At 49.4% G+C, this 27,166-nt stretch overlaps 4 protein-coding genes across 6 annotated transcripts; all 4 read right to left on the bottom strand.

The window, feature by feature from the left end:
- Positions 1 to 4,900: 4,900 nt before the first annotated feature.
- LOC143753438 (uncharacterized) lies at positions 4,901 to 8,300 on the bottom strand. Of its 2 annotated transcripts, XM_077245746.1 has the most exons (8): positions 8,017 to 8,272; positions 7,110 to 7,908; positions 6,781 to 7,005; positions 6,421 to 6,686; positions 6,076 to 6,332; positions 5,749 to 5,997; positions 5,179 to 5,659; positions 4,901 to 5,106 (listed from the first exon to the last, which is right to left on the bottom strand). In XM_077245746.1, exons 1-8 carry the CDS (start codon positions 8,269 to 8,271, stop codon positions 4,993 to 4,995), a joined length of 2,646 nt encoding a protein of 881 aa, XP_077101861.1. In that variant the 5' UTR covers position 8,272; the 3' UTR covers positions 4,901 to 4,992. The 2 variants fall into 2 exon arrangements, with proteins under 2 accessions (XP_077101861.1, XP_077101860.1); XM_077245745.1 differs by having other exon boundaries at positions 4,901 to 5,659; positions 8,017 to 8,300.
- Positions 8,301 to 8,826: 526 nt separating this feature from the next.
- Positions 8,827 to 9,823, bottom strand: LOC143753434 (uncharacterized). Its single transcript, XM_077245741.1, has 3 exons — positions 9,676 to 9,823; positions 9,415 to 9,506; positions 8,827 to 9,288 (listed from the first exon to the last, which is right to left on the bottom strand). The coding sequence occupies exons 1-3, from the start codon at positions 9,755 to 9,757 to the stop codon at positions 8,827 to 8,829; spliced, it is 636 nt and encodes a 211-aa protein (XP_077101856.1). The 5' UTR covers positions 9,758 to 9,823.
- A 10,775-nt stretch (positions 9,824 to 20,598) lies between these two features.
- On the bottom strand, positions 20,599 to 23,998 carry LOC143753437 (uncharacterized). Of its 2 annotated transcripts, XM_077245744.1 has the most exons (8): positions 23,715 to 23,970; positions 22,808 to 23,606; positions 22,479 to 22,703; positions 22,119 to 22,384; positions 21,774 to 22,030; positions 21,447 to 21,695; positions 20,877 to 21,357; positions 20,599 to 20,804 (listed from the first exon to the last, which is right to left on the bottom strand). In XM_077245744.1, the coding sequence occupies exons 1-8, from the start codon at positions 23,967 to 23,969 to the stop codon at positions 20,691 to 20,693; spliced, it is 2,646 nt and encodes an 881-aa protein (XP_077101859.1). In that variant the 5' UTR covers position 23,970; the 3' UTR covers positions 20,599 to 20,690. The 2 variants fall into 2 exon arrangements, with proteins under 2 accessions (XP_077101859.1, XP_077101858.1); XM_077245743.1 differs by having other exon boundaries at positions 20,599 to 21,357; positions 23,715 to 23,998.
- Positions 23,999 to 24,524: 526 nt separating this feature from the next.
- LOC143753433 (uncharacterized) lies at positions 24,525 to 25,523 on the bottom strand. Its single transcript, XM_077245740.1, has 3 exons — positions 25,384 to 25,523; positions 25,123 to 25,214; positions 24,525 to 24,986 (listed from the first exon to the last, which is right to left on the bottom strand). Exons 1-3 carry the CDS (start codon positions 25,463 to 25,465, stop codon positions 24,525 to 24,527), a joined length of 636 nt encoding a protein of 211 aa, XP_077101855.1. The 5' UTR covers positions 25,466 to 25,523.
- Positions 25,524 to 27,166: the final 1,643 nt, after the last annotated feature.

Here is a 27,166-nt window from a genome sequence, read left to right as displayed (position 1 = left end):
AGCATCCTCTTCTTCGCCTTGAGCAACCGGGCTGCGTCCTCTGGGTCCCACAGGAAGATGCACGAAGACAGCTGCTGCAGGAAGGGTTTATACAGCTGGTGGCTCTCGGTGGTGACACCTGTTATGGAAAAATGCATGTTACATCAAGTTATGGAACCATGATGTCTCTTACTGTGATGCTGTTTGTTTAATTATTGTTTTTGCCACAACGCACCTGACGCGAACCGCCGCATCAGGTGCCAGATGTCCAGCCGGACCACCAGCTTGTCCCACTTCCCGAACATGTCAGCTGTCTTGGATCCCCCGTGGGACGAACAACAGTCCCGGTCGACGTAGAGGAGCTGAGGCGGCTCCACCCCAGCGTCCCGATACCGCCGCATTAACCCCGCAGCCATGGACAACAGGCCGGCACCCTCGGCGTCCGTGAGCACGGACATGAGCACCTGTCCGTGCTCGTTGCCGACGTTCGTTGCCCACGCTGCGGTCTGGGCGGCAGCACCGGCGAGCTTCCGGGTCACCTGTTTGAAAGAATAAAGCATCTCAGTAAGGCTGCACGCACATAGCCAGAGCGTGATACTCCGCACCACATTTATATACATATATATTTATACATACATAGCACCACATTTACCTTCTTGGTCGAATCCATCTTCAAGACCGTTCCGAAGACGGAGGTGACCCGGGCCTTCACGTCCTCCAGGCGGGAGAGGATGTCGTGGCAGTACACCATTAACAGCCACGCGTACTGGGGCACGGGTGGCGGTTTTGGTGGTGGGGTGCACATGCGCACGACACCTCGCGACGTGAAGGGCTCCATGACGCTGAGGTAGTGTATGGACCGCCGCATCCAGGCCTCTGTGTGTGCCTCACAGAGTTTTTTGTACAGCTGCGTGGCGCTGTTCCCCCGAGTACGCTCACGCAGCTGGATGATTACCCGCCGGTCGCAGGCGAGCCTACAGAGAGGAGCACATCATGTGTTACAGAAGAGCCACACACAGACACACTGTGACAGTGTTCAGACAGGTACTTACTTGTAGGTGAGGATTGCCGGCAAGAGGGCGCAACACACAGACACACTGTGACAGTGGTCAGACAGCTACTTACTTGTAGGTGAGGATTGCCGGGAAGAGGGCGCCACAAACAGACATACTGTGACAGTGTTCAGACAGCTACTTACTTGTAGGTGAGGATTGCCGGGAAGAGGGCGCGATGCCCCTCTCCCAGCTGACCCACGACCTCCTGCGACCAGGCAGCTACCTTCCTCTTACACCGACGGCACTCCAGGTACTCGGTGGCCATCAAGTACCAGCCGTCGATGTCCAGGACCCTCCGGATGGTCCTGTAGAGCCCACACTTGGTGAGGGCCCTATTACAGCATGTCGGCCGGACGCCCCACAGACGCAGGGGCGTCCAGAGGAACAGCCGACACGCGAAGAAGGCAGCTGGTGAGGCGGATGGCTGAGTGTAACTCGGCCGGGGCTGAGGGGGGTCCCACCACAGCTTGAGGTCTGTGGTGAGTTTGGTCCTCCCCTCGCTGTCTGTCTTGAACAGCTCCCGGCCGATCCACTCCTGCTCTTCCACGGTGAGAGCTGTCCGCCAGCTCTCAGGCAACCGGGACTGTGAGGGAAAAAAACAACACAAACAAACACACTGTAAGGAGGCTGAGAGGAGGTGCTGCATGCAGTTTGACAGTCAACTTCACTGAGTTGTGCCGTCCATGAGTACGGGCACGGTGTGTGTGTGTGTGTGTGTGTGTGTGTGTGTGTGTGTCTGTGTTTGTGTTTGTACCTCAGCCGAAGCAGGAGTGGGCGTTGCGGGCTGCTCCACTTTCCTCTCCTTCCTCTTCCTCTTCTCCGGCGCTGGTGCCAGGGTGGCCTCCCCAGATGGCGTCTCCTCCACGGAGACGCGACGGGGCTCCTCCCTGGTCAACGCCGGAGCCCGAGCCGGAACCGCGAGCGTAGGTGGAGCAGCCGCAACTCGAGGTGGTGGCGGTGGGGGAGGGATGGAGGACAACGCCGGAGGAGGTGGAGATGGAGGCCTCACCACCAGCGGGAGAGTCTGAAGGACCTGTACGTGAGCTTCAGACACATTCACACACAACAAAATGGCATCAGCACAATGATAGTCATGGGGCAACACACAGGCAGGCAAGACTAAGTGAGTCTGAGTGTTAATGACGTGCAGCATGCCAGTGATTAGATGACGTGCAGAATGCAAGTAATTAGATGACGTACAGCATGCCAGTGATGGGGCAGATGGTTTAGTGCTACAAGGTGAATGTCAAGAGATGCAGCAGGGCCAAGGGAAGTAGACATGTGAAGGTGGTTAAGCAAATCTACATTGCCACTACGTTCTACACATCTACCACCGACAAAGACGGCTACATTACCTGCCAAACCTACCTTTGGTCTTCAAGCATCAGCTGTAGAGACCATCAAATGAAACCATTACAGTTAATACAAAAATACCGCCAGAAGAATATATATTGAGGGCAAATGTTACAGTGTGACGTGTCCAGTGTGGTGCCAGTTACCCGTTTCTAAGTCAGTGGCCATCTGGACCAGATCCTCGTCCGTCACCTCTGTGGGGGGGGGGGGCGGCGGCGGAACCGAGGGGCACTGGTCTCTGACGGATGTAGACACCGCTGTGGGGTGGGAGGGCAATGGTTAGTTAATCCTGTACACTGAACCACTGTTGTGTTAAAGAGAAAGAAAGAGATCTACCTGGAACTGCAGGCCGTGCTGGTGTGGTCATCAGCTTCCTGACCTTGGCCTGCAGCTCACCTGGGGCCATTGGACGCCTTCCCAGTAGGGCCGAGAACATGGGAGCGATCGGCTTGCGCGGCGGCAGCGCGGTGGAAGCAGCGGCCTTGCTGGGGCCACTGCTGGTGGTGGGGGTGCTGCTGCTGCTGCTGCTGCTGCTGCTGGTGGGAGGTGGGGGGGTAGCAGCCACCTCTGCCGACCGCTCCTCGTCTCGGCCCAGGATGTACTTCCTGGCGGCGTCCATCGAGGTCCCAGGCTGCGGTGTCTTCCGCCGTAGCCACTTGACAAAGCTGCAAGACAATGATCAAAGATTAACACGCATATCAACAAGTCACAGCACCCTGTCGACAGTTCACTGCCCTTCACCACAACAGGACTTACTTCTGGTGCTGCTTCTCCTTGGAGTCGTACAGGTCCTTCAGGGTGGCCTCCTTGTAGTCCCCAAAGCCAACAAGCGCCTCGCCCTCACACCCGGGCTGAGTGGCGCGAGCCCGGGCCTCCTCGTGCACCCGGTGGTAACGCAGCTGCTCAGCAAAAGCAGGGTGGGCGCACGAGTACCGGGCGAGTGCGTCCTTGTTGGCCATAAGGGGGCTGTCGGAGGCACTTTTCTCCCGCTCCCGCTGGTGGCTGGCAACCAACTGCGTGGTGTAGCCCACGTCGTTCTCCAGGAGCCAACGGAAAGTTTGACCCTGGTACTTGCCAAACTGGATGCTGTGGCATCTCTGCACAGAACAGTAATGCCATGTGTCTGCTCTGATGCTTAAAGGGGTGGTAAAACACGATTTCACTTTTCTAACTGTGAAATGTTGCTGTTTGAGCATAAACAACATCTGCAAAGTTACAATGCTCAAAGTTCAAAGCAAAGGGAGTTATTTGCTTTTAAAGAAAAGGACTACAACAAACGGCTGGTAGGGACTACACGACATTCCTCCCAGGTTAGTGACATCAGCAACCCTAAAATGTACATAAACCCCGCCCCCGGGACACGCAGTCCATGTTGAGAAGAGGAAAAGTTGTTTTATAAGAAGAACATTTGTGAGTCAGCTCAAACTTTAGCATCCTTCTTTTCACATGCAATAAAAAGTCACTCTGTGTGCATCTCACAACAGTTCCTATAGGAGCGATTTATAGATTATCATGACAGAATTATGCTAATTGAAGATAGTTAACTCCACATCAGAAACATAAATTCATCAACTAACCATTCAGAGACGTCCTGTTGCATTCTACATGTTGTCACTTCTTCTTGAGTCTCTCCATCTTTGTCTGACTCTGTTTTATACCCCCCTGGTTTTTTTAAATTGTAAACATGGTTACTCACAGCTGATGTAGCCAGCGCATTTATTTATTAATTTCGAACGGTAAACAGTCAGATTCACCAGAACTCCTTTACTAGGTGTCCTCTGTCACTTTTTAACGGACATCCTGCAGCCAGAATCGAGTACTCACCCAGACCATGGTATAATAGAATGCTAATGCATAATTTAAATACATAAAAAAGCTCCACAAATAAAATAAATGGGCAAGACAATTAGCATGATCTTCATGAAGACAAATAAATGTTCTATAAATGTCATTAAGGACTGTTAACATGGCCTTTGTGAAGGCAGATTAACATTCTAAAATAAAGAACAGTCTTTTATGACTGTTTAATGACCCTCATGGGAGAAAATAAGTGTTCTAAAATAAAGAACAAGCATTTAAGACTATTAACATGGCCTTAACTGTGGGATCCCTATATACCCTTTGTTTAATTAAAATCTGTACAAGTACAACAAATATGTATAAATGTAATAATACATACGTACATATATTAATTATATATATAGGTCAGACATGGCCTATTTTAACAGAGAAGCATTCTGAAATAAAGAAGGACTGTTTCGTGGTTTTTATGAGGGCAAATAAATGTGCAAAAGTAAAAAACTATAATTTAGGGAAATTTACATGACTCATGAAGGCAGGTAAACCCTAAATTAGGTTTTGATATATATTAACATGGCATTTATTGAGGGCACATAAATGTTCTCAAATAAAAGAACAATCGTTAAATGTTCTAAAATAAATAATCATTATTAAGGACAATTTATATGACCGTTATGAAGGCAGATAAACCTTTTGAAATAAAGAACAATCACTTTGGAATAATTACATGCTCTTTATTAAATGCAATTAAATATTCCTTAATAATAAGAAACAGGACATTTACAATATTTACACAAATAACTATTTACAGTGAAGCATTTCTCCTCTCCTGCAGCCACTCTTCTACAGTCTTTCCCTCTGCTGTGGCACAGAAGAAGAAGCTGCCCACCCTGGTGTGCCCAAACTCTTTTTTTCTGGGCTGCCCACATCGACTGCATGTGTAATCTTTTCTTTCACGTTGCTGTGGAGGGGGCAGCCCTTGCTTCTGGGCTAAAAACTCTTCTGCCTTTCTCTTCCTCCACAAAGTTGTTCTGCTCAAAGATGGAGCAGAGAGTGACGCCGGCAGTGGAGCAGAGAGCGATGCTACCGGTGGAGCAGAGAGTGACGCCGGCGGTGGAGCAGAGAGAGATGCTACCGGTGGAGCAGAGAGTGACGCCAGCGGTGGAGCAGAGAGCGATGCTACCGGTGGAGCAGAGAGTGACGCCGGCGGTGGAGCAGAGAGCGATGCTACCGGTGGAGCAGAGAGTGACGCCGGCGGTGGAGCAGAGAGAGACGCTGGCGGTGGAGCAGACAGGGCGGGTGCTGATGCGGGGGGAGGATGTCGCTGATTGAGTGCTGATTGAGGTGCAGCGGGCACTGACGTCTTCTGTTTGGCTACAGGAAGAAGGGTGTTAGACACCATGCGGATCTGAGGCAAGGGCACACTCAGAGCCAGCACGTCTGCTTCCAGCTTCTTCCAGTAGTTGTTGTACCTGTTTAAAATGGCACAATTAATAGGATGAACAGAATATGAGAATTGTAAAATTCCTTTTATAGCTGGCTTTAAAAAGAAACTACTTACCAGACAGAAAGCGTCCGCTGATTGACCTCAAACAGCTGAATCCTTGCCCGTCCCCTCAGTGCTGGGCAGTTCCCCACCAGCCTCCGTATGGCCTGGTAGTCGTGTAGAACGGCAGCCCAGCGGTTCAATGAAACTCCCCACTTCACCTTCCCCGCTGGATGAATGGAGGAAAGCTCCAGACATACTGCCTCTACAATTCGACTAATATTGGGCCATTGCGCAGGGCCCGACCCCTGCCCCAGCACACACCTGTAAAATAAAATAGGGAATTATAAAGCATATAGTCATTTACATTATTAAAGCTCTGTGTGCAAATATTTAACTTACCGCTTCAGGCTCTCCTTTCCATGACAGGTGGAGGTTTTGGAGTGGGTGGCCTTAAACCTGCCTTGTAAGAGTCTCCCCTTGTGTCTCGTCGGATAGGAAACACCTTTTTTGTCACTGTCCGGCAGTCTGTCCCACAGCCGAACAATGTCAGTGGCTTCCCTATCTGAGACACAAGGCTTTTCTCTCAGCTCGACGAGGTACCTGGCCAGGTCCACCACTCTGTCAAAACCTGGTGTCCCGTCTGGTCCTCTGCACACCTAACAAGAAGAAAGAAGAAATTAGTGGATGGATAAAAAAAGTCCTCCATATGATGGCATGGCAAGGGATGCCTGCATGCATACATACATCTTCTTGGGGCTCAGGAGGCAGGTCCTGGGAGGACTGAGAGGGTGAGGCTGAATCCTGAGACAAGCGTACAGCTTCCTGGGTGGACACTAAGGAAAGAGGGGAGATGGTGTGGTCCTGCTCCTCTGCCTCATCCCCAAATCCCTCATCTTCTGCCTCCCCTAGGTCATCTGGGATTCTATCTGGGGCATCTGGGTCCCGCCCAAAGTCCTCCCTGAACTCCCAGGACTGCTGCGAGCACAGGTACTCCACCCCGATGAGCTCGCCTGACAAAACAAAATTAAATTGAAAACAAGGTTTTAAAACCGACACCTGTGCATTACAAAGAAAACAACAAAGCATGGCATTATAGACACATACCCGTGTACTGTCCTGGCTTTGAATGGTCTTGTACAAGACTACAGCCAAGAAGACGCTGACTGAGCTCATTGAGGCTGTGCTGGAGCGAGGCACTGTAGCAGCGCAGGGACGACGGGCCCTCATCCATTACGGTAGCAGCAGCAGCAGCAGCAGCGCGGTCCTCGTTCCACCGCTCCAAACCCTCAAGCAGATAAGCCTGGAAATTTTCCAGGTTAGCGCTCGTTCCTGATAAAAAAAAAAGGAAACATTAACACTAATTTATAATTACAAAAGAGATAAAAACAGACAATCACAAAAAAAAACATTGAGGTGGATGTGTGTAATCTCACCGGGTATGAAGCGGTTGAGGTGGTTGTGGAAGGACTCCAGGGAAGTGAAACCCCTAGCGCAGCGGTAGACAGGAAGTGTGAGCCCTCCCCTTGTCATACTTCCTGTCTGGGTGTACAGCTGCACACCAGGGGGGTCCTGGATGCAGGGAAGATGGCGTCTTTGCGTGTCCCATATGACGTCCATCCTCTCCTGGTCCACCAAGGGGATGCCCATGGTTTCCCTGGCGTCCTTGAAGGCCTCCAGCAACGTACAGATTAGCTGCTCTGTCTCCTCCACGCCACGTGTGCAGCGTCGACAGTGCAGCGCCAACTGTCTGGAGGTGAGCCTGCTGGTTAGCTGGTCATCAGTGAGGCCTCTGATGCCATGCTGTTGCTCTAGCTCCCTCATTTTGGCCTCCCTCAGCAGAGCCACATCTCCCTCGTCCCAGACGAAAATGCAGGCAGAGAGCTTCGCCATGAACAGACCGTAGAGCGGGTGGCTGTCAGTGTGCAGACCAGCGGCGAAGCGCCGCATGAAGTGCCACACATCGAGACGTACCACCACATCACTCCAGCCGCTGAACATGGCACCTGCTCTGGATGTGCCCACAGAAGAGCAGCAGTCTCTGTCCACATAAAGGAGCGTGGGGGGAGCGACACCAGCCGCCTCGTACCTCTTCACCAGGCCTGTGGTCATGGGCAGCAGTCCCTGACCCTCGTGTGAGGTGAGCACAGACATGAGGACCTGTCCGTGCTCATTGCCCACATTGGTGACCCAGGCTGCGGTCCCAGCTGCAGCTCCTGCCAGTTTTTTGGCCACCTGTTGTTGGAAAACAGAAAATTCAGTACAGATAACCTACAAATTTTTTATCTACACCTGTATATACACATTTGGGCCTTTGAAACTAATATTTGATTAATATGTTACCTTTTTTGTGGAGGCCATCTTCAGGATGGACCCAAAGACAGAGGTGACCCTGGCTTTGAGCTCACCATACCGGGACCGGATATCCTCTGCGTGGACAGAGAGGAGCCACTTGGCGGTTGGTACAGGCGGCTTGGGTGGTGGAGGTGAGATGGGCTGTGTGGTGGTGCCATGGAACCGGTGACACACAGAGAGATATTGCAGGGACCTCTCCATCCATTCCTCACTATGCTGTTCACACAGCTTGTGATACAGCATAGAGACGCTGTTGCCGAGAGATCGCTCCCTCATCAACTTTGCCACATGCATATCACAAGAGTTTATTAAAGTTCCTTTAAAGTGTTATCTTTTCCAGAGCAGAGGAAAGGTGCGATGTTTCCCATACAAAAAGATAAAAAAACTGTACAGACTTTGATATTGTTTTAAGACTGACATCTATCGAAGGTCAAGCAAGGCTCAATGGGGGGCCGTTAACACATCTTGAATAGAACCTCAGCTGTCAGGCTAGGTGTCTCAAGGTGTTGGAATGTTATTGTTCTGAGCTTGACACCTTTGAAAGGTCAAGCAAAGATCAATGGGGGTGGGTCGTTCACACATTCTGTATAGAACCTTGACTGGCAGACACAGTGTCGTGGGGAAAAACTACAGAAGCTTGTTTTGTGTACAAATTATTACATGTAATTAATTTTAAAAGTACTAAGAAAAATATTATTTTTAAGTAATTTAAGTTACATTATTACCATTACATCCTAGTTAACGGTGTAACATGTTAGTAGGTAATTGCACCTGCAGTAAGAATAATTTTCTCATGACTCACCGGTAAGTGAGGATAGCTGGGAACATCCTGCGGTGAGCCGGATCCAGCTGGTCCAGGACGTCATAGGACCACGCGGCGAGCTTCTTGTGGCAGCGCTGACACTCCAGGTACTCTGTTGCCAGAAAATACCAGCCGTGTAAATTCAGCACCCGCCTCACTGTCTTGTAGAGCCCACATGATGTCAGTCGCCGACCAGACCGTCTGCAGTCTGGCGAGCTGCAGATCAGCTTGTAGGACCACATTCTGTAGGGCATCCACAAACACAGCGGCCAGGTGAAGAACACGTCCGGCGATGCTGGAGGCTGATGATACTGCAGACGAGGCTGGGGAGGGTACCACCACATCTGCAGGTTATCTGTCAGCGCTGCCCTTCCACCCTGGCGTCGGAAGAGGGAGCGGCCGATCCACTCGTGTTGTTCTTTTGGAAGGGAGTGCTTCCAGGCCTCAGGGAGAACAACCTATAGGAACACAAAAATATGTCATGTATGAATAAAAACAAAATGAGTAAATATATATATATATATATATATATATATATATATATATATATATATATGTGCAAACTTCTGGTGTGAAAACTGTACCTCAGAAGCCGCTGACACCAGCCTTTGAGCGGCTCTTTGCTCCAAGCGAGGTGAGCGGATCGGCGCTGAAGGTGGTGGTGCTGGTGTAAGTACTGTGAAGAACACATCATTTTAATTTTGTAATTAGTACTAATGATTTAATAATTTGAAGACATTTATGGTTACATAACAATACCATATGATGTTAGGAAATGTATTAGTGATCACATAAGATCAGGTGAGCATGCTTTTTCTACACACAAAAGAAAACAAAACACTCACACTGTGGCTCCACCTCCATGGCTGAAGCCAGCAGATCTTCATCTGTTGGCTCTGAGGGCAGAAAAATTACAATGTTATTCATAATTCCATTAGAACGTGCATAGAATTACACCACTTATAGATCTAAAAACTCACTGTGTGCTGTGGCTGGCTGGGAATGGGAGCTTTGGGTGGGAGGAGGAGAAGTCAGGCGTGAAGGGTGCGGGACAGCAGGCTGGGATGCAGAGGATGACTTTTTTTCCCTTTGCTGGTCCCTCAGCAAGATGTACTTTTTCAGGGCGTCCATCTTGCTGCCTGTATTGGTGCCCTTGTGCCGGATGAACTCCACATAACTACATAAGAAACACAATAGTTTACATGATAAGAGTAAAATAAATACAAAACAGCAATACAATAACAAGCAAGCAGAAGCACATATTACCTTTTCCTCTCCCTGTCCTTAGCCTCATAGAGCTCCTTGTAGGTGCTCTTCTTGTGGACCCCAAAGCCCACCAGACAGTCACCCTCACAGCCAGGTAACGTGCCCTCTCTCTGGACTTTCTCTACGGTGGCTGCCTGCTTAGAAGGCCTAAGCACCAGCTCTCCAGCCTCCACACGCAGGTTGGGTGTGCTTTCCATTCTGCAACAGTAAAGCAATGCAAACAATGAAAACCCCCACTGAAAACCCCCATACACAATAAATATTCATGGAAAATTTTAAATCAGTGGCATTAGTACTAATTTTTTTCTTTTTAGTTATATATTTTTATAATTTTAAACGAATTTCGTTTTCTTTTTCCATAGTTGTTGATTATTCGGATCATAAAACTGACATAAAGTGAGTAAAGGGTCAAACGAACGCTCATCAGAAGAAGTCTGCATACATTATATTTTTGAGAGAAAAAAAAGTGGATTTACTGGCGTCGATGAAAATCATGAATGAAACTGTACATTTTATACAGAATTATATGTTTTACGTCAGCTGCTTATGAACTGCTCGATATATTAGCCCATTGTTTTTCTCACGCCACTTCTGCATGCATTGCACATAGTTAAAAGAAAGAAAACCTGCACTTTACTGGGTGTCGATGAAAATCATGAATGAAACTGTACTTTTTATACAGAATTATAAGGTTTAGGCGGGTCAAACGTCATTCCAACGTAACGACTCGGCATCACCCCAATTTTTTTTCACCCGCCTCTTCTGCATGCAGTACACTTTGATAAAAGGCTTATTATGTGCCTCTTTTAAAAATACAATACAGATAAAACAAGAGAAAGGGAAAGAAATATGCTTACTTACGTGCTCAACGAAAAAATACAGGGTAGAAAAACCCACAAAAAAAGAGAGCAAAAAGGCTAAAAAATGATCCGTGTGCAGAAAATTGCAGCGTTTTTAAAAAAACGTTTGTGTTAAATATTGTTTTAAATGGAGTAAAACAGCAAAAGATGGTTATTTCCGGTTATTTCGGGGCAATTCGTGATTCAGACAGAGTGAATCGAGTGAATGACGTCGGAGTCGACGTTGGCGCCGGCGACGAGGCCTCGGCCAATAGGAGCCGAGGCAGGGCTCCCGGCCAATGGGAGGAACCGCCTAGGGGAGGAACGAACGTCTCTGAAACATCACAAACTGCCATATGTAGCTGCCTGGTTTAAGAAAGATTGGACTCTTTGACTGATGATTCCCACCCTTTATTCGAATGTCCGTCATCACAGATAAAGGCACCGTCGAACAACGTCTCTGGAACGAACGTCTCTGAAACATCACAAACTGCCATATACTTAGCAAATATTGCTAATATGAATAATTGATGTGAGTAAGTGAGTGAGTGAGGTTGCAATTGGCATTGCACTTGAGATTGACATATATACATATATATATATTGTACAACTGGGCATGCGCAAAGGCGCTACTGGGCATGCGCAAAAACAGAGAAAAATGCGCGGTGGGGATGCTGCTTCGCCATCGTTCTTCTCTGTTTTCGCGCATGCGCATTAGTGCCTTCGCGCATGCCCAGTCGCACAAACGCGGTACAAACGAGACACCATCAAAGCGTAGGATCGAATCCCGACCGAAGCACAAATATTAAACATTATATTACACACTATTATATTCATATTATGCCTATTTCATGTGTATACATAAAAGTAACATGCCGTGCGTTATTTGTTTCACCTTTTTCTGCATAGATATTAAAATCTGTTGTGTTAAACATTATATTGTATTTATATTGTTTATGTTAAATAATATACTGTATTCATATTGTTTCCCCTTTTTATATTGTTTCACCCTTTTCTGCATAGATATATTGTATTTATATTGTTTCACCTTTTTCTGCATATATATAAAAATTTGTTATGTTAAACATTATATTACATTTATATTATGTCAATAATTTTATTTCAATGTATAAATAAAAGTTACATGCCGTGTATTATTCGTTTCACCTTTTTCTTCAGTAAAAAAAATATCAATTAAATATCAGTAGTTGTTGTTGTTGTTGTAGTTGTTGTTGATGATGATGATGTATAGATGCAGAAAACACCAAACACAGCAGCAGTAGACTACAGTGTGAAATAGATTATTTATTTCAAACTACAATACAATAAAACATGATGATTTTGATGATGATGATGATGATAATAATAATACAAATAGAGCATCAGAGCAGACACATGGCATAAATGTTCTGGGGCGAGATGCAGAACAGTGGTATTGATGCAGAACAGTGGCACAAGGCTTCATTCCTCTTATTTTAAACCACATCAATCACAGCAGACAGACGCATAGTATAAGGGCTCATTACAGACATGCATGGATAAATAATGCAGCAGCATACAGTGTGAAGTACCAACGCGGCGGCAACAGAGCCAGTGGCAACTGGACGTAACTCCAAAGACAGTGACCACATTATTGAACATACCCACATGTCCAAAAGGCCTATATAACTTGTCAGCGCATAAAATCAGAACAGCACAAATGCATGACAATGTGTTATACAGGTGTGAATGTGTTATACAGGTGTGAATGGGACAGACAATGTTTTCTTTTCTTTTTCTTAAGCCATATGATAGGCAGCATACACACACAGTATAGGCCTATATAACTTGTCAGTGCAAAGAATCAGAATAGTACAAAGGCATGGCAATGTTATACAGGTGTGAATGGGATACACAATGTTTTTTTTGCTGTAGAAAAGTTGTGGCAGGTGTGGACCGGTGTTTGTAGGAAGCCTCCACACCGCGGCAAGGTCCCGGTCCTTGTGGAGGGTAAAGTCAATGTCTTTAAAAAACAAACAAACAAACACTGAAACAACTATATACACCTGCCCCAGCGAGAATGCGAAATCAGTCCGGGGCTCGACCCTGGTCCTTCATCTCCCTCAGCCAGTCCTCCACACTCTTACCCGCTGCGGCGGCAGAGCAAAAATGTACATTGCCGTAGCGGGTGTGTCCGGTCTCCCTCCGCTTTGGCTGGCCGCATCTCCTGCACTTTTGTTCTTGTGGCACGCCGGCCCGGGCAGCGACGACTGTTCCTGCCGCTGCCCTCTGCTCAGCCCTCTTCCTCCTCAGCCATTCAGTTTTGTACGCAGAGCGAGGCTGAGGAGGGGGAGCAGGAGGTGGTGCAGGCAGCCGAGGGCCGGCGTGATGTGCGGCGGCCAGCGGCAGAGGGAGGACGTGTGGGGCTGGCGTTGTCCGAGGGAGCGTTGGGATGGGGAGCACCCTCACACTCTGCTGGGGCAGTGAGAGGTCCAGAAAGAGAGGCTGTGTTGCCGGAAAAGGTCCTGTTGCAGCTGCAGCAGCCGGTGGTATGGCCAGGACAACAGCTGAGGGGGCAGGCGGTAAAGGCGCCAGTGGGCGCACTGGCGCTGGCAGAACAGGCACCGGTGCTGCCACGGCCGGTGCTGCTGCCAGAGGTCCCGCCGCCCTTGGCGCTGCTGTCCTCGCCTGGCCTGTTGCTGCTGCCGGAGAACGATCCACCGCTGTTGCTGGGCACGGCGCCGAACCCGCTGCCGCTGCCGCTGGTGGTCGTCCCTCTGCTGCAACGCCTGAAGCTAGCACAGTCCTCTCCTTCTCCCGCTGCATCCTGGTGAACCTGAAAACGGATTTCAACGTAGTGTTTTAGTTACATGTACAATTTTGAGAGCATGCCATTCAAGCATGTCATTACCATAACATCAAAAGCATCAAACATACCACAGCGAGAGGGTCCTGGCGTTCAGCTCAAAGAGCTGTATGGGCGCCCGAGCCATCAGCCTCTGGTGGCCCAGCACAAGGTCCCGGATGTGCTGGTACCGAAGCAGTATGCTGTCCCACCGCGACCTCCGGGCACCGCGCGCACGGCTGCCCGAGGGGATCAAGCGGCAGAGCTGGGTGCATACTGCCTCTACCAGCCGGCTTGCGCTGGGACTGCTGGCAGGTCCAGAGGTCTCTCCGACCAGGCAGCTGTGGACAATGGACAAAAACAATGACAGATATGAGCATGATAATGGGCAACATTACATAAAGCAGCTTGTTTGTACACCAGGGAAATGTATGATGGAAGCGTAGCCTTACCGTCTCAAGCTTTCCACACCAGGTATACTGGGGCGGCTTGGCTTGGCTGCCATGAAGCGCCCCTGAGCTGGCCTGTCCCTGTAGCGGGGAGGGTAAACCACTCGGGCCCTGTCGTACGGTGACAGGGCCTCGTAGAGCCTGATAAGCTCGTCTACCCTCCCCTCTGACAAGGCCGGGTCGTGACGCAACCCCACCAAGGCCGTGGCCAACTGGACCACGGCCAGGTACCCCGGCTGGTCATCCGGTCCTCTGTAGTCCTGCAGACACACAAGAAGAGATGGAAAACAATAAGTCAGGTGGATGGAACAGAGCGAGCGCAGTTTTTGGTGATGCGAGATGCACTGCAGTCGCAGACCACAAAGAGGTGGCGTGCTTACCTCAGCAGCCTGCTGAGGCTCTGGCGAGGACCGGCCGGGGGAGTGGGGTGCGGGCTCGGGGGCACCGGTGGACTGGATGGCTCGGGCGCGGGTGCGTCAGCCGGTCGCCCTGACCGCGGGTCCGTCTGAGGAGCTGGGAACTCGCCAGGCACGTGCAGGGTGAGGTCCTCCACCTCCTGCGGGCCGTCGGCGAGCTCGTCATCCTCGACGAGTTGGGGAACGTCCCCCCCCGCGTCCGGAATGTCAGGGTCCAAGCTGACGTCCTGCAGCACTCTGCCCGTCTGGGAGTACAGGTACTCGATGCCGATGAGTTCCCCTGAAGTACAACAACACAAATCGCATCAGTCAGTCTGGTACAAATATCATTCAGTGTGGACACGTGTAAGCGCGGTGGCTTGAGTGTTCTTACCCGTGTACTCCCTGGGCTTGGTGTAATCCTTGACCACACTCGTGCCAAGCACCCTTTGGCTGAGCTGGTCAAGGGAGTGCTGCAGGGGGCCATTGTAGGAGCGGAGCAGCGGCCGTCCCTCCTGTGCCACGGACGCCGCCCTGTCGGCGTTCCACCGCGTCAACCCCTCCAGGAGAAATGCCTGGAAGTGCCAGGGATTGGCACTTTCTCCTGAGGAGGAACACAGATCTGTTTAGCAGTTTATTCAGTGCACACAATGTGAATGACAGCGAGTCGATGACAGTGAAAGATTGACATGACAGTGAAGCATGTGAAACATACCTGGAATGAAGCGGTTGAGATGCAGGTGGAACGACTCCAGGGACGTGGAGCCTCGTGCACAACGGTACACCGGCAGGCTGATCCCCCCCTTGGTCACCCTGCCGGTCTCAGTGTACAGCTCCACGCCCGGCGGGTCCTGGATGCAATGGAGGTGGCGCCGCTGCTCCGTCCAGATCTTCTGGATGCGGTCTTGGTCCAGCAGGGAAATCCCCATGGTGTCTCGTCCGTTGGCACCGCCGAAGGTTTCCAGGAGGTCACCGATCAGCCGCTCCGTCTCCGCCGCTCCACGCGTGCGGCGACGGCAATGGAGAGCCATATTCTTGCGGCTGACGTGCCTCCACACTCCGGCGTCGGACGAGAAGGTCATCCCCTGCGCCTCAAGCATCCTCTTCTTCGCCTTGAGCAACCGGGCTGCGTCCTCTGGGTCCCACAGGAAGATGCACGAAGACAGCTGCTGCAGGAAGGGTTTATACAGCTGGTGGCTCTCGGTGGTGACACCTGTTATGGAAAAATGCATGTTACATCAAGTTATGGAACCATGATGTCTCTTACTGTGATGCTGTTTGTTTAATTATTGTTTTTGCCACAACGCACCTGACGCGAACCGCCGCATCAGGTGCCAGATGTCCAGCCGGACCACCAGCTTGTCCCACTTCCCGAACATGTCAGCTGTCTTGGATCCCCCGTGGGACGAACAACAGTCCCGGTCGACGTAGAGGAGCTGAGGCGGCTCCACCCCAGCGTCCCGATACCGCCGCATTAACCCCGCAGCCATGGACAACAGGCCGGCACCCTCGGCGTCCGTGAGCACGGACATGAGCACCTGTCCGTGCTCGTTGCCGACGTTCGTTGCCCACGCTGCGGTCTGGGCGGCAGCACCGGCGAGCTTCCGGGTCACCTGTTTGAAAGAATAAAGCATCTCAGTAAGGCTGCACGCACATAGCCAGAGCGTGATACTCCGCACCACATTTATATACATATATATTTATACATACATAGCACCACATTTACCTTCTTGGTCGAATCCATCTTCAAGACCGTTCCGAAGACGGAGGTGACCCGGGCCTTCACGTCCTCCAGGCGGGAGAGGATGTCGTGGCAGTACACCATTAACAGCCACGCGTACTGGGGCACGGGTGGCGGTTTTGGTGGTGGGGTGCACATGCGCACGACACCTCGCGACGTGAAGGGCTCCATGACGCTGAGGTAGTGTATGGACCGCCGCATCCAGGCCTCTGTGTGTGCCTCACAGAGTTTTTTGTACAGCTGCGTGGCGCTGTTCCCCCGAGTACGCTCACGCAGCTGGATGATTACCCGCCGGTCGCAGGCGAGCCTACAGAGAGGAGCACATCATGTGTTACAGAAGAGCCACACACAGACACACTGTGACAGTGTTCAGACAGGTACTTACTTGTAGGTGAGGATTGCCGGCAAGAGGGCGCAACACACAGACACACTGTGACAGTGGTCAGACAGCTACTTACTTGTAGGTGAGGATTGCCGGGAAGAGGGCGCCACAAACAGACATACTGTGACAGTGTTCAGACAGCTACTTACTTGTAGGTGAGGATTGCCGGGAAGAGGGCGCGATGCCCCTCTCCCAGCTGACCCACGACCTCCTGCGACCAGGCAGCTACCTTCCTCTTACACCGACGGCACTCCAGGTACTCGGTGGCCATCAAGTACCAGCCGTCGATGTCCAGGACCCTCCGGATGGTCCTGTAGAGCCCACACTTGGTGAGGGCCCTATTACAGCATGTCGGCCGGACGCCCCACAGACGCAGGGGCGTCCAGAGGAACAGCCGACACGCGAAGAAGGCAGCTGGTGAGGCGGATGGCTGAGTGTAACTCGGCCGGGGCTGAGGGGGGTCCCACCACAGCTTGAGGTCTGTGGTGAGTTTGGTCCTCCCCTCGCTGTCTGTCTTGAACAGCTCCCGGCCGATCCACTCCTGCTCTTCCACGGTGAGAGCTGTCCGCCAGCTCTCAGGCAACCGGGACTGTGAGGGAAAAAAACAACACAAACAAACACACTGTAAGGAGGCTGAGAGGAGGTGCTGCATGCAGTTTGACAGTCAACTTCACTGAGTTGTGCCGTCCATGAGTACGGGCACGGTGTGTGTGTGTGTGTGTGTGTGTGTGTGTGTGTGTGTCTGTGTTTGTGTTTGTACCTCAGCCGAAGCAGGAGTGGGCGTTGCGGGCTGCTCCACTTTCCTCTCCTTCCTCTTCCTCTTCTCCGGCGCTGGTGCCAGGGTGGCCTCCCCAGATGGCGTCTCCTCCACGGAGACGCGACGGGGCTCCTCCCTGGTCAACGCCGGAGCCCGAGCCGGAACCGCGAGCGTAGGTGGAGCAGCCGCAACTCGAGGTGGTGGCGGTGGGGGAGGGATGGAGGACAACGCCGGAGGAGGTGGAGATGGAGGCCTCACCACCAGCGGGAGAGTCTGAAGGACCTGTACGTGAGCTTCAGACACATTCACACACAACAAAATGGCATCAGCACAATGATAGTCATGGGGCAACACACAGGCAGGCAAGACTAAGTGAGTCTGAGTGTTAATGACGTGCAGCATGCCAGTGATTAGATGACGTGCAGAATGCAAGTAATTAGATGACGTACAGCATGCCAGTGATGGGGCAGATGGTTTAGTGCTACAAGGTGAATGTCAAGAGATGCAGCAGGGCCAAGGGAAGTAGACATGTGAAGGTGGTTAAGCAAATCTACATTGCCACTACGTTCTACACATCTACCACCGACAAAGACGGCTACATTACCTGCCAAACCTACCTTTGGTCTTCAAGCATCAGCTGTAGAGACCATCAAATGAAACCATTACAGTTAATACAAAAATACCGCCAGAAGAATATATATTGAGGGCAAATGTTACAGTGTGACGTGTCCAGTGTGGTGCCAGTTACCCGTTTCTAAGTCAGTGGCCATCTGGACCAGATCCTCGTCCGTCACCTCTGTGGGGGGGGGGGGCGGCGGCGGAACCGAGGGGCACTGGTCTCTGACGGATGTAGACACCGCTGTGGGGTGGGAGGGCAATGGTTAGTTAATCCTGTACACTGAACCACTGTTGTGTTAAAGAGAAAGAAAGAGATCTACCTGGAACTGCAGGCCGTGCTGGTGTGGTCATCAGCTTCCTGACCTTGGCCTGCAGCTCACCTGGGGCCATTGGACGCCTTCCCAGTAGGGCCGAGAACATGGGAGCGATCGGCTTGCGCGGCGGCAGCGCGGTGGAAGCAGCGGCCTTGCTGGGGCCACTGCTGGTGGTGGGGGTGCTGCTGCTGCTGCTGCTGCTGCTGCTGGTGGGAGGTGGGGGGGTAGCAGCCACCTCTGCCGACCGCTCCTCGTCTCGGCCCAGGATGTACTTCCTGGCGGCGTCCATCGAGGTCCCAGGCTGCGGTGTCTTCCGCCGTAGCCACTTGACAAAGCTGCAAGACAATGATCAAAGATTAACACGCATATCAACAAGTCACAGCACCCTGTCGACAGTTCACTGCCCTTCACCACAACAGGACTTACTTCTGGTGCTGCTTCTCCTTGGAGTCGTACAGGTCCTTCAGGGTGGCCTCCTTGTAGTCCCCAAAGCCAACAAGCGCCTCGCCCTCACACCCGGGCTGAGTGGCGCGAGCCCGGGCCTCCTCGTGCACCCGGTGGTAACGCAGCTGCTCAGCAAAAGCAGGGTGGGCGCACGAGTACCGGGCGAGTGCGTCCTTGTTGGCCATAAGGGGGCTGTCGGAGGCACTTTTCTCCCGCTCCCGCTGGTGGCTGGCAACCAACTGCGTGGTGTAGCCCACGTCGTTCTCCAGGAGCCAACGGAAAGTTTGACCCTGGTACTTGCCAAACTGGATGCTGTGGCATCTCTGCACAGAACAGTAATGCCATGTGTCTGCTCTGATGCTTAAAGGGGTGGTAAAACACGATTTCACTTTTCTAACTGTGAAATGTTGCTGTTTGAGCATAAACAACATCTGCAAAGTTACAATGCTCAAAGTTCAAAGCAAAGGGAGTTATTTGCTTTTAAAGAAAAGGACTACAACAAACGGCTGGTAGGGACTACACGACATTCCTCCCAGGTTAGTGACATCAGCAACCCTAAAATGTACATAAACCCCGCCCCCGGGACACGCAGTCCATGTTGAGAAGAGGAAAAGTTGTTTTATAAGAAGAACATTTGTGAGTCAGCTCAAACTTTAGCATCCTTCTTTTCACATGCAATAAAAAGTCACTCTGTGTGCATCTCACAACAGTTCCTATAGGAGCGATTTATAGATTATCATGACAGAATTATGCTAATTGAAGATAGTTAACTCCACATCAGAAACATAAATTCATCAACTAACCATTCAGAGACGTCCTGTTGCATTCTACATGTTGTCACTTCTTCTTGAGTCTCTCCATCTTTGTCTGACTCTGTTTTATACCCCCCTGGTTTTTTTAAATTGTAAACATGGTTACTCACAGCTGATGTAGCCAGCGCATTTATTTATTAATTTCGAACGGTAAACAGTCAGATTCACCAGAACTCCTTTACTAGGTGTCCTCTGTCACTTTTTAACGGACATCCTGCAGCCAGAATCGAGTACTCACCCAGACCATGGTATAATAGAATGCTAATGCATAATTTAAATACATAAAAAAGCTCCACAAATAAAATAAATGGGCAAGACAATTAGCATGATCTTCATGAAGACAAATAAATGTTCTATAAATGTCATTAAGGACTGTTAACATGGCCTTTGTGAAGGCAGATTAACATTCTAAAATAAAGAACAGTCTTTTATGACTGTTTAATGACCCTCATGGGAGAAAATAAGTGTTCTAAAATAAAGAACAAGCATTTAAGACTATTAACATGGCCTTAACTGTGGGATCCCTATATACCCTTTGTTTAATTAAAATCTGTACAAGTACAACAAATATGTATAAATGTAATAATACATACGTACATATATTAATTATATATATAGGTCAGACATGGCCTATTTTAACAGAGAAGCATTCTGAAATAAAGAAGGACTGTTTCGTGGTTTTTATGAGGGCAAATAAATGTGCAAAAGTAAAAAACTATAATTTAGGGAAATTTACATGACTCATGAAGGCAGGTAAACCCTAAATTAGGTTTTGATATATATTAACATGGCATTTATTGAGGGCACATAAATGTTCTCAAATAAAAGAACAATCGTTAAATGTTCTAAAATAAATAATCATTATTAAGGACAATTTATATGACCGTTATGAAGGCAGATAAACCTTTTGAAATAAAGAACAATCACTTTGGAATAATTACATGCTCTTTATTAAATGCAATTAAATATTCCTTAATAATAAGAAACAGGACATTTACAATATTTACACAAATAACTATTTACAGTGAAGCATTTCTCCTCTCCTGCAGCCACTCTTCTACAGTCTTTCCCTCTGCTGTGGCACAGAAGAAGAAGCTGCCCACCCTGGTGTGCCCAAACTCTTTTTTTCTGGGCTGCCCACATCGACTGCATGTGTAATCTTTTCTTTCACGTTGCTGTGGAGGGGGCAGCCCTTGCTTCTGGGCTAAAAACTCTTCTGCCTTTCTCTTCCTCCACAAAGTTGTTCTGCTCAAAGATGGAGCAGAGAGTGACGCCGGCAGTGGAGCAGAGAGCGATGCTACCGGTGGAGCAGAGAGTGACGCCGGCGGTGGAGCAGAGAGAGATGCTACCGGTGGAGCAGAGAGTGACGCCAGCGGTGGAGCAGAGAGCGATGCTACCGGTGGAGCAGAGAGTGACGCCGGCGGTGGAGCAGAGAGCGATGCTACCGGTGGAGCAGAGAGTGACGCCGGCGGTGGAGCAGAGAGAGACGCTGGCGGTGGAGCAGACAGGGCGGGTGCTGATGCGGGGGGAGGATGTCGCTGATTGAGTGCTGATTGAGGTGCAGCGGGCACTGACGTCTTCTGTTTGGCTACAGGAAGAAGGGTGTTAGACACCATGCGGATCTGAGGCAAGGGCACACTCAGAGCCAGCACGTCTGCTTCCAGCTTCTTCCAGTAGTTGTTGTACCTGTTTAAAATGGCACAATTAATAGGATGAACAGAATATGAGAATTGTAAAATTCCTTTTATAGCTGGCTTTAAAAAGAAACTACTTACCAGACAGAAAGCGTCCGCTGATTGACCTCAAACAGCTGAATCCTTGCCCGTCCCCTCAGTGCTGGGCAGTTCCCCACCAGCCTCCGTATGGCCTGGTAGTCGTGTAGAACGGCAGCCCAGCGGTTCAATGAAACTCCCCACTTCACCTTCCCCGCTGGATGAATGGAGGAAAGCTCCAGACATACTGCCTCTACAATTCGACTAATATTGGGCCATTGCGCAGGGCCCGACCCCTGCCCCAGCACACACCTGTAAAATAAAATAGGGAATTATAAAGCATATAGTCATTTACATTATTAAAGCTCTGTGTGCAAATATTTAACTTACCGCTTCAGGCTCTCCTTTCCATGACAGGTGGAGGTTTTGGAGTGGGTGGCCTTAAACCTGCCTTGTAAGAGTCTCCCCTTGTGTCTCGTCGGATAGGAAACACCTTTTTTGTCACTGTCCGGCAGTCTGTCCCACAGCCGAACAATGTCAGTGGCTTCCCTATCTGAGACACAAGGCTTTTCTCTCAGCTCGACGAGGTACCTGGCCAGGTCCACCACTCTGTCAAAACCTGGTGTCCCGTCTGGTCCTCTGCACACCTAACAAGAAGAAAGAAGAAATTAGTGGATGGATAAAAAAAGTCCTCCATATGATGGCATGGCAAGGGATGCCTGCATGCATACATACATCTTCTTGGGGCTCAGGAGGCAGGTCCTGGGAGGACTGAGAGGGTGAGGCTGAATCCTGAGACAAGCGTACAGCTTCCTGGGTGGACACTAAGGAAAGAGGGGAGATGGTGTGGTCCTGCTCCTCTGCCTCATCCCCAAATCCCTCATCTTCTGCCTCCCCTAGGTCATCTGGGATTCTATCTGGGGCATCTGGGTCCCGCCCAAAGTCCTCCCTGAACTCCCAGGACTGCTGCGAGCACAGGTACTCCACCCCGATGAGCTCGCCTGACAAAACAAAATTAAATTGAAAACAAGGTTTTAAAACCGACACCTGTGCATTACAAAGAAAACAACAAAGCATGGCATTATAGACACATACCCGTGTACTGTCCTGGCTTTGAATGGTCTTGTACAAGACTACAGCCAAGAAGACGCTGACTGAGCTCATTGAGGCTGTGCTGGAGCGAGGCACTGTAGCAGCGCAGGGACGACGGGCCCTCATCCATTACGGTAGCAGCAGCAGCAGCAGCAGCGCGGTCCTCGTTCCACCGCTCCAAACCCTCAAGCAGATAAGCCTGGAAATTTTCCAGGTTAGCGCTCGTTCCTGATAAAAAAAAAAGGAAACATTAACACTAATTTATAATTACAAAAGAGATAAAAACAGACAATCACAAAAAAAAACATTGAGGTGGATGTGTGTAATCTCACCGGGTATGAAGCGGTTGAGGTGGTTGTGGAAGGACTCCAGGGAAGTGAAACCCCTAGCGCAGCGGTAGACAGGAAGTGTGAGCCCTCCCCTTGTCATACTTCCTGTCTGGGTGTACAGCTGCACACCAGGGGGGTCCTGGATGCAGGGAAGATGGCGTCTTTGCGTGTCCCATATGACGTCCATCCTCTCCTGGTCCACCAAGGGGATGCCCATGGTTTCCCTGGCGTCCTTGAAGGCCTCCAGCAACGTACAGATTAGCTGCTCTGTCTCCTCCACGCCACGTGTGCAGCGTCGACAGTGCAGCGCCAACTGTCTGGAGGTGAGCCTGCTGGTTAGCTGGTCATCAGTGAGGCCTCTGATGCCATGCTGTTGCTCTAGCTCCCTCATTTTGGCCTCCCTCAGCAGAGCCACATCTCCCTCGTCCCAGACGAAAATGCAGGCAGAGAGCTTCGCCATGAACAGACCGTAGAGCGGGTGGCTGTCAGTGTGCAGACCAGCGGCGAAGCGCCGCATGAAGTGCCACACATCGAGACGTACCACCACATCACTCCAGCCGCTGAACATGGCACCTGCTCTGGATGTGCCCACAGAAGAGCAGCAGTCTCTGTCCACATAAAGGAGCGTGGGGGGAGCGACACCAGCCGCCTCGTACCTCTTCACCAGGCCTGTGGTCATGGGCAGCAGTCCCTGACCCTCGTGTGAGGTGAGCACAGACATGAGGACCTGTCCGTGCTCATTGCCCACATTGGTGACCCAGGCTGCGGTCCCAGCTGCAGCTCCTGCCAGTTTTTTGGCCACCTGTTGTTGGAAAACAGAAAATTCAGTACAGATAACCTACGAATTTTTTATCTACACCTGTATATACACATTTGGGCCTTTGAAACTAATATTTGATTAATATGTTACCTTTTTTGTGGAGGCCATCTTCAGGATGGACCCAAAGACAGAGGTGACCCTGGCTTTGAGCTCACCATACCGGGACCGGATATCCTCTGCGTGGACAGAGAGGAGCCACTTGGCGGTTGGTACAGGCGGCTTGGGTGGTGGAGGTGAGATGGGCTGTGTGGTGGTGCCATGGAACCGGTGACACACAGAGAGATATTGCAGGGACCTCTCCATCCATTCCTCACTATGCTGTTCACACAGCTTGTGATACAGCATAGAGACGCTGTTGCCGAGAGATCGCTCCCTCATCAACTTTGCCACATGCATATCACAAGAGTTTATTAAAGTTCCTTTAAAGTGTTATCTTTTCCAGAGCAGAGGAAAGGTGCGATGTTTCCCATACAAAAAGATAAAAAAACTGTACAGACTTTGATATTGTTTTAAGACTGACATCTATCGAAGGTCAAGCAAGGCTCAATGGGGGGCCGTTAACACATCTTGAATAGAACCTCAGCTGTCAGGCTAGGTGTCTCAAGGTGTTGGAATGTTATTGTTCTGAGCTTGACACCTTTGAAAGGTCAAGCAAAGATCAATGGGGGTGGGTCGTTCACACATTCTGTATAGAACCTTGACTGGCAGACACAGTGTCGTGGGGAAAAACTACAGAAGCTTGTTTTGTGTACAAATTATTACATGTAATTAATTTTAAAAGTACTAAGAAAAATATTATTTTTAAGTAATTTAAGTTACATTATTACCATTACATCCTAGTTAACGGTGTAACATGTTAGTAGGTAATTGCACCTGCAGTAAGAATAATTTTCTCATGACTCACCGGTAAGTGAGGATAGCTGGGAACATCCTGCGGTGAGCCGGATCCAGCTGGTCCAGGACGTCATAGGACCACGCGGCGAGCTTCTTGTGGCAGCGCTGACACTCCAGGTACTCTGTTGCCAGAAAATACCAGCCGTGTAAATTCAGCACCCGCCTCACTGTCTTGTAGAGCCCACATGATGTCAGTCGCCGACCAGACCGTCTGCAGTCTGGCGAGCTGCAGATCAGCTTGTAGGACCACATTCTGTAGGGCATCCACAAACACAGCGGCCAGGTGAAGAACACGTCCGGCGATGCTGGAGGCTGATGATACTGCAGACGAGGCTGGGGAGGGTACCACCACATCTGCAGGTTATCTGTCAGCGCTGCCCTTCCACCCTGGCGTCGGAAGAGGGAGCGGCCGATCCACTCGTGTTGTTCTTTTGGAAGGGAGTGCTTCCAGGCCTCAGGGAGAACAACCTATAGGAACACAAAAATATGTCATGTATGAATAAAAACAAAATGAGTAAATTAATAATAATATATATATATATATATATATATATATATATATATATATATATATATGTGCAAACTTCTGGTGTGAAAACTGTACCTCAGAAGCCGCTGACACCAGCCTTTGAGCGGCTCTTTGCTCCAAGCGAGGTGAGCGGATCGGCGCTGAAGGTGGTGGTGCTGGTGTAAGTACTGTGAAGAACACATCATTTTAATTTTGTAATTAGTACTAATGATTTAATAATTTGAAGACATTTATGGTTACATAACAATACCATATGATGTTAGGAAATGTATTAGTGATCACATAAGATCAGGTGAGCATGCTTTTTCTACACACAAAAGAAAACAAAACACTCACACTGTGGCTCCACCTCCATGGCTGAAGCCAGCAGATCTTCATCTGTTGGCTCTGAGGGCAGAAAAATTACAATGTTATTCATAATTCCATTAGAACGTGCATAGAATTACACCACTTATAGATCTAAAAACTCACTGTGTGCTGTGGCTGGCTGGGAATGGGAGCTTTGGGTGGGAGGAGGAGAAGTCAGGCGTGAAGGGTGCGGGACAGCAGGCTGGGATGCAGAGGATGACTTTTTTTCCCTTTGCTGGTCCCTCAGCAAGATGTACTTTTTCAGGGCGTCCATCTTGCTGCCTGTATTGGTGCCCTTGTGCCGGATGAACTCCACATAACTACATAAGAAACACAATAGTTTACATGATAAGAGTAAAATAAATACAAAACAGCAATACAATAACAAGCAAGCAGAAGCACATATTACCTTTTCCTCTCCCTGTCCTTAGCCTCATAGAGCTCCTTGTAGGTGCTCTTCTTGTGGACCCCAAAGCCCACCAGACAGTCACCCTCACAGCCAGGTAACGTGCCCTCTCTCTGGACTTTCTCTACGGTGGCTGCCTGCTTAGAAGGCCTAAGCACCAGCTCTCCAGCCTCCACACGCAGGTTGGGTGTGCTTTCCATTCTGCAACAGTAAAGCAATGCAAACAATGAAAACCCCCACTGAAAACCCCCATACACAATAAATATTCATGGAAAATTTTAAATCAGTGGCATTAGTACTAATTTTTTTCTTTTTAGTTATATATTTTTATAATTTTAAACGAATTTCGTTTTCTTTTTCCATAGTTGTTGATTATTCGGATCATAAAACTGACATAAAGTGAGTAAAGGGTCAAACGAACGCTCATCAGAAGAAGTCTGCATACATTATATTTTTGAGAGAAAAAAAAGTGGATTTACTGGCGTCGATGAAAATCATGAATGAAACTGTACATTTTATACAGAATTATATGTTTTACGTCAGCTGCTTATGAACTGCTCGATATATTAGCCCATTGTTTTTCTCACGCCACTTCTGCATGCATTGCACATAGTTAAAAGAAAGAAAACCTGCACTTTACTGGGTGTCGATGAAAATCATGAATGAAACTGTACTTTTTATACAGAATTATAAGGTTTAGGCGGGTCAAACGTCATTCCAACGTAACGACTCGGCATCACCCCAATTTTTTTTCACCCGCCTCTTCTGCATGCAGTACACTTTGATAAAAGGCTTATTATGTGCCTCTTTTAAAAATACAATACAGATAAAACAAGAGAAAGGGAAAGAAATATGCTTACTTACGTGCTCAACGAAAAAATACAGGGTAGAAAAACCCACAAAAAAAGAGAGCAAAAAGGCTAAAAAATGATCCGTGTGCAGAAAATTGCAGCGTTTTTAAAAAAACGTTTGTGTTAAATATTGTTTTAAATGGAGTAAAACAGCAAAAGATGGTTATTTCCGGTTATTTCGGGGCAATTCGTGATTCAGACAGAGTGAATCGAGTGAATGACGTCGGAGTCGACGTTGGCGCCGGCGACGAGGCCTCGGCCAATAGGAGCCGAGGCAGGGCTCCCGGCCAATGGGAGGAACCGCCTAGGGGAGGAACGAACGTCTCTGAAACATCACAAACTGCCATATGTAGCTGCCTGGTTTAAGAAAGATTGGACTCTTTGACTGATGATTCCCACCCTTTATTCGAATGTCCGTCATCACAGATAAAGGCACCGTCGAACAACGTCTCTGGAACGAACGTCTCTGAAACATCACAAACTGCCATATACTTAGCAAATATTGCTAATATGA

The sequence above is a fragment of the Siphateles boraxobius genome, unplaced genomic scaffold (assembly GCF_051911475.1).
Source record: "Siphateles boraxobius isolate OS27281-9 unplaced genomic scaffold, OSU_SipBor_1 286, whole genome shotgun sequence".
Taxonomy (NCBI): Eukaryota; Metazoa; Chordata; class Actinopteri; order Cypriniformes; family Leuciscidae; genus Siphateles; species Siphateles boraxobius.
The sequence above is the reverse complement of the archived record's forward strand: the minus strand, read 5'-3'. Positions and strand labels throughout refer to the sequence as shown.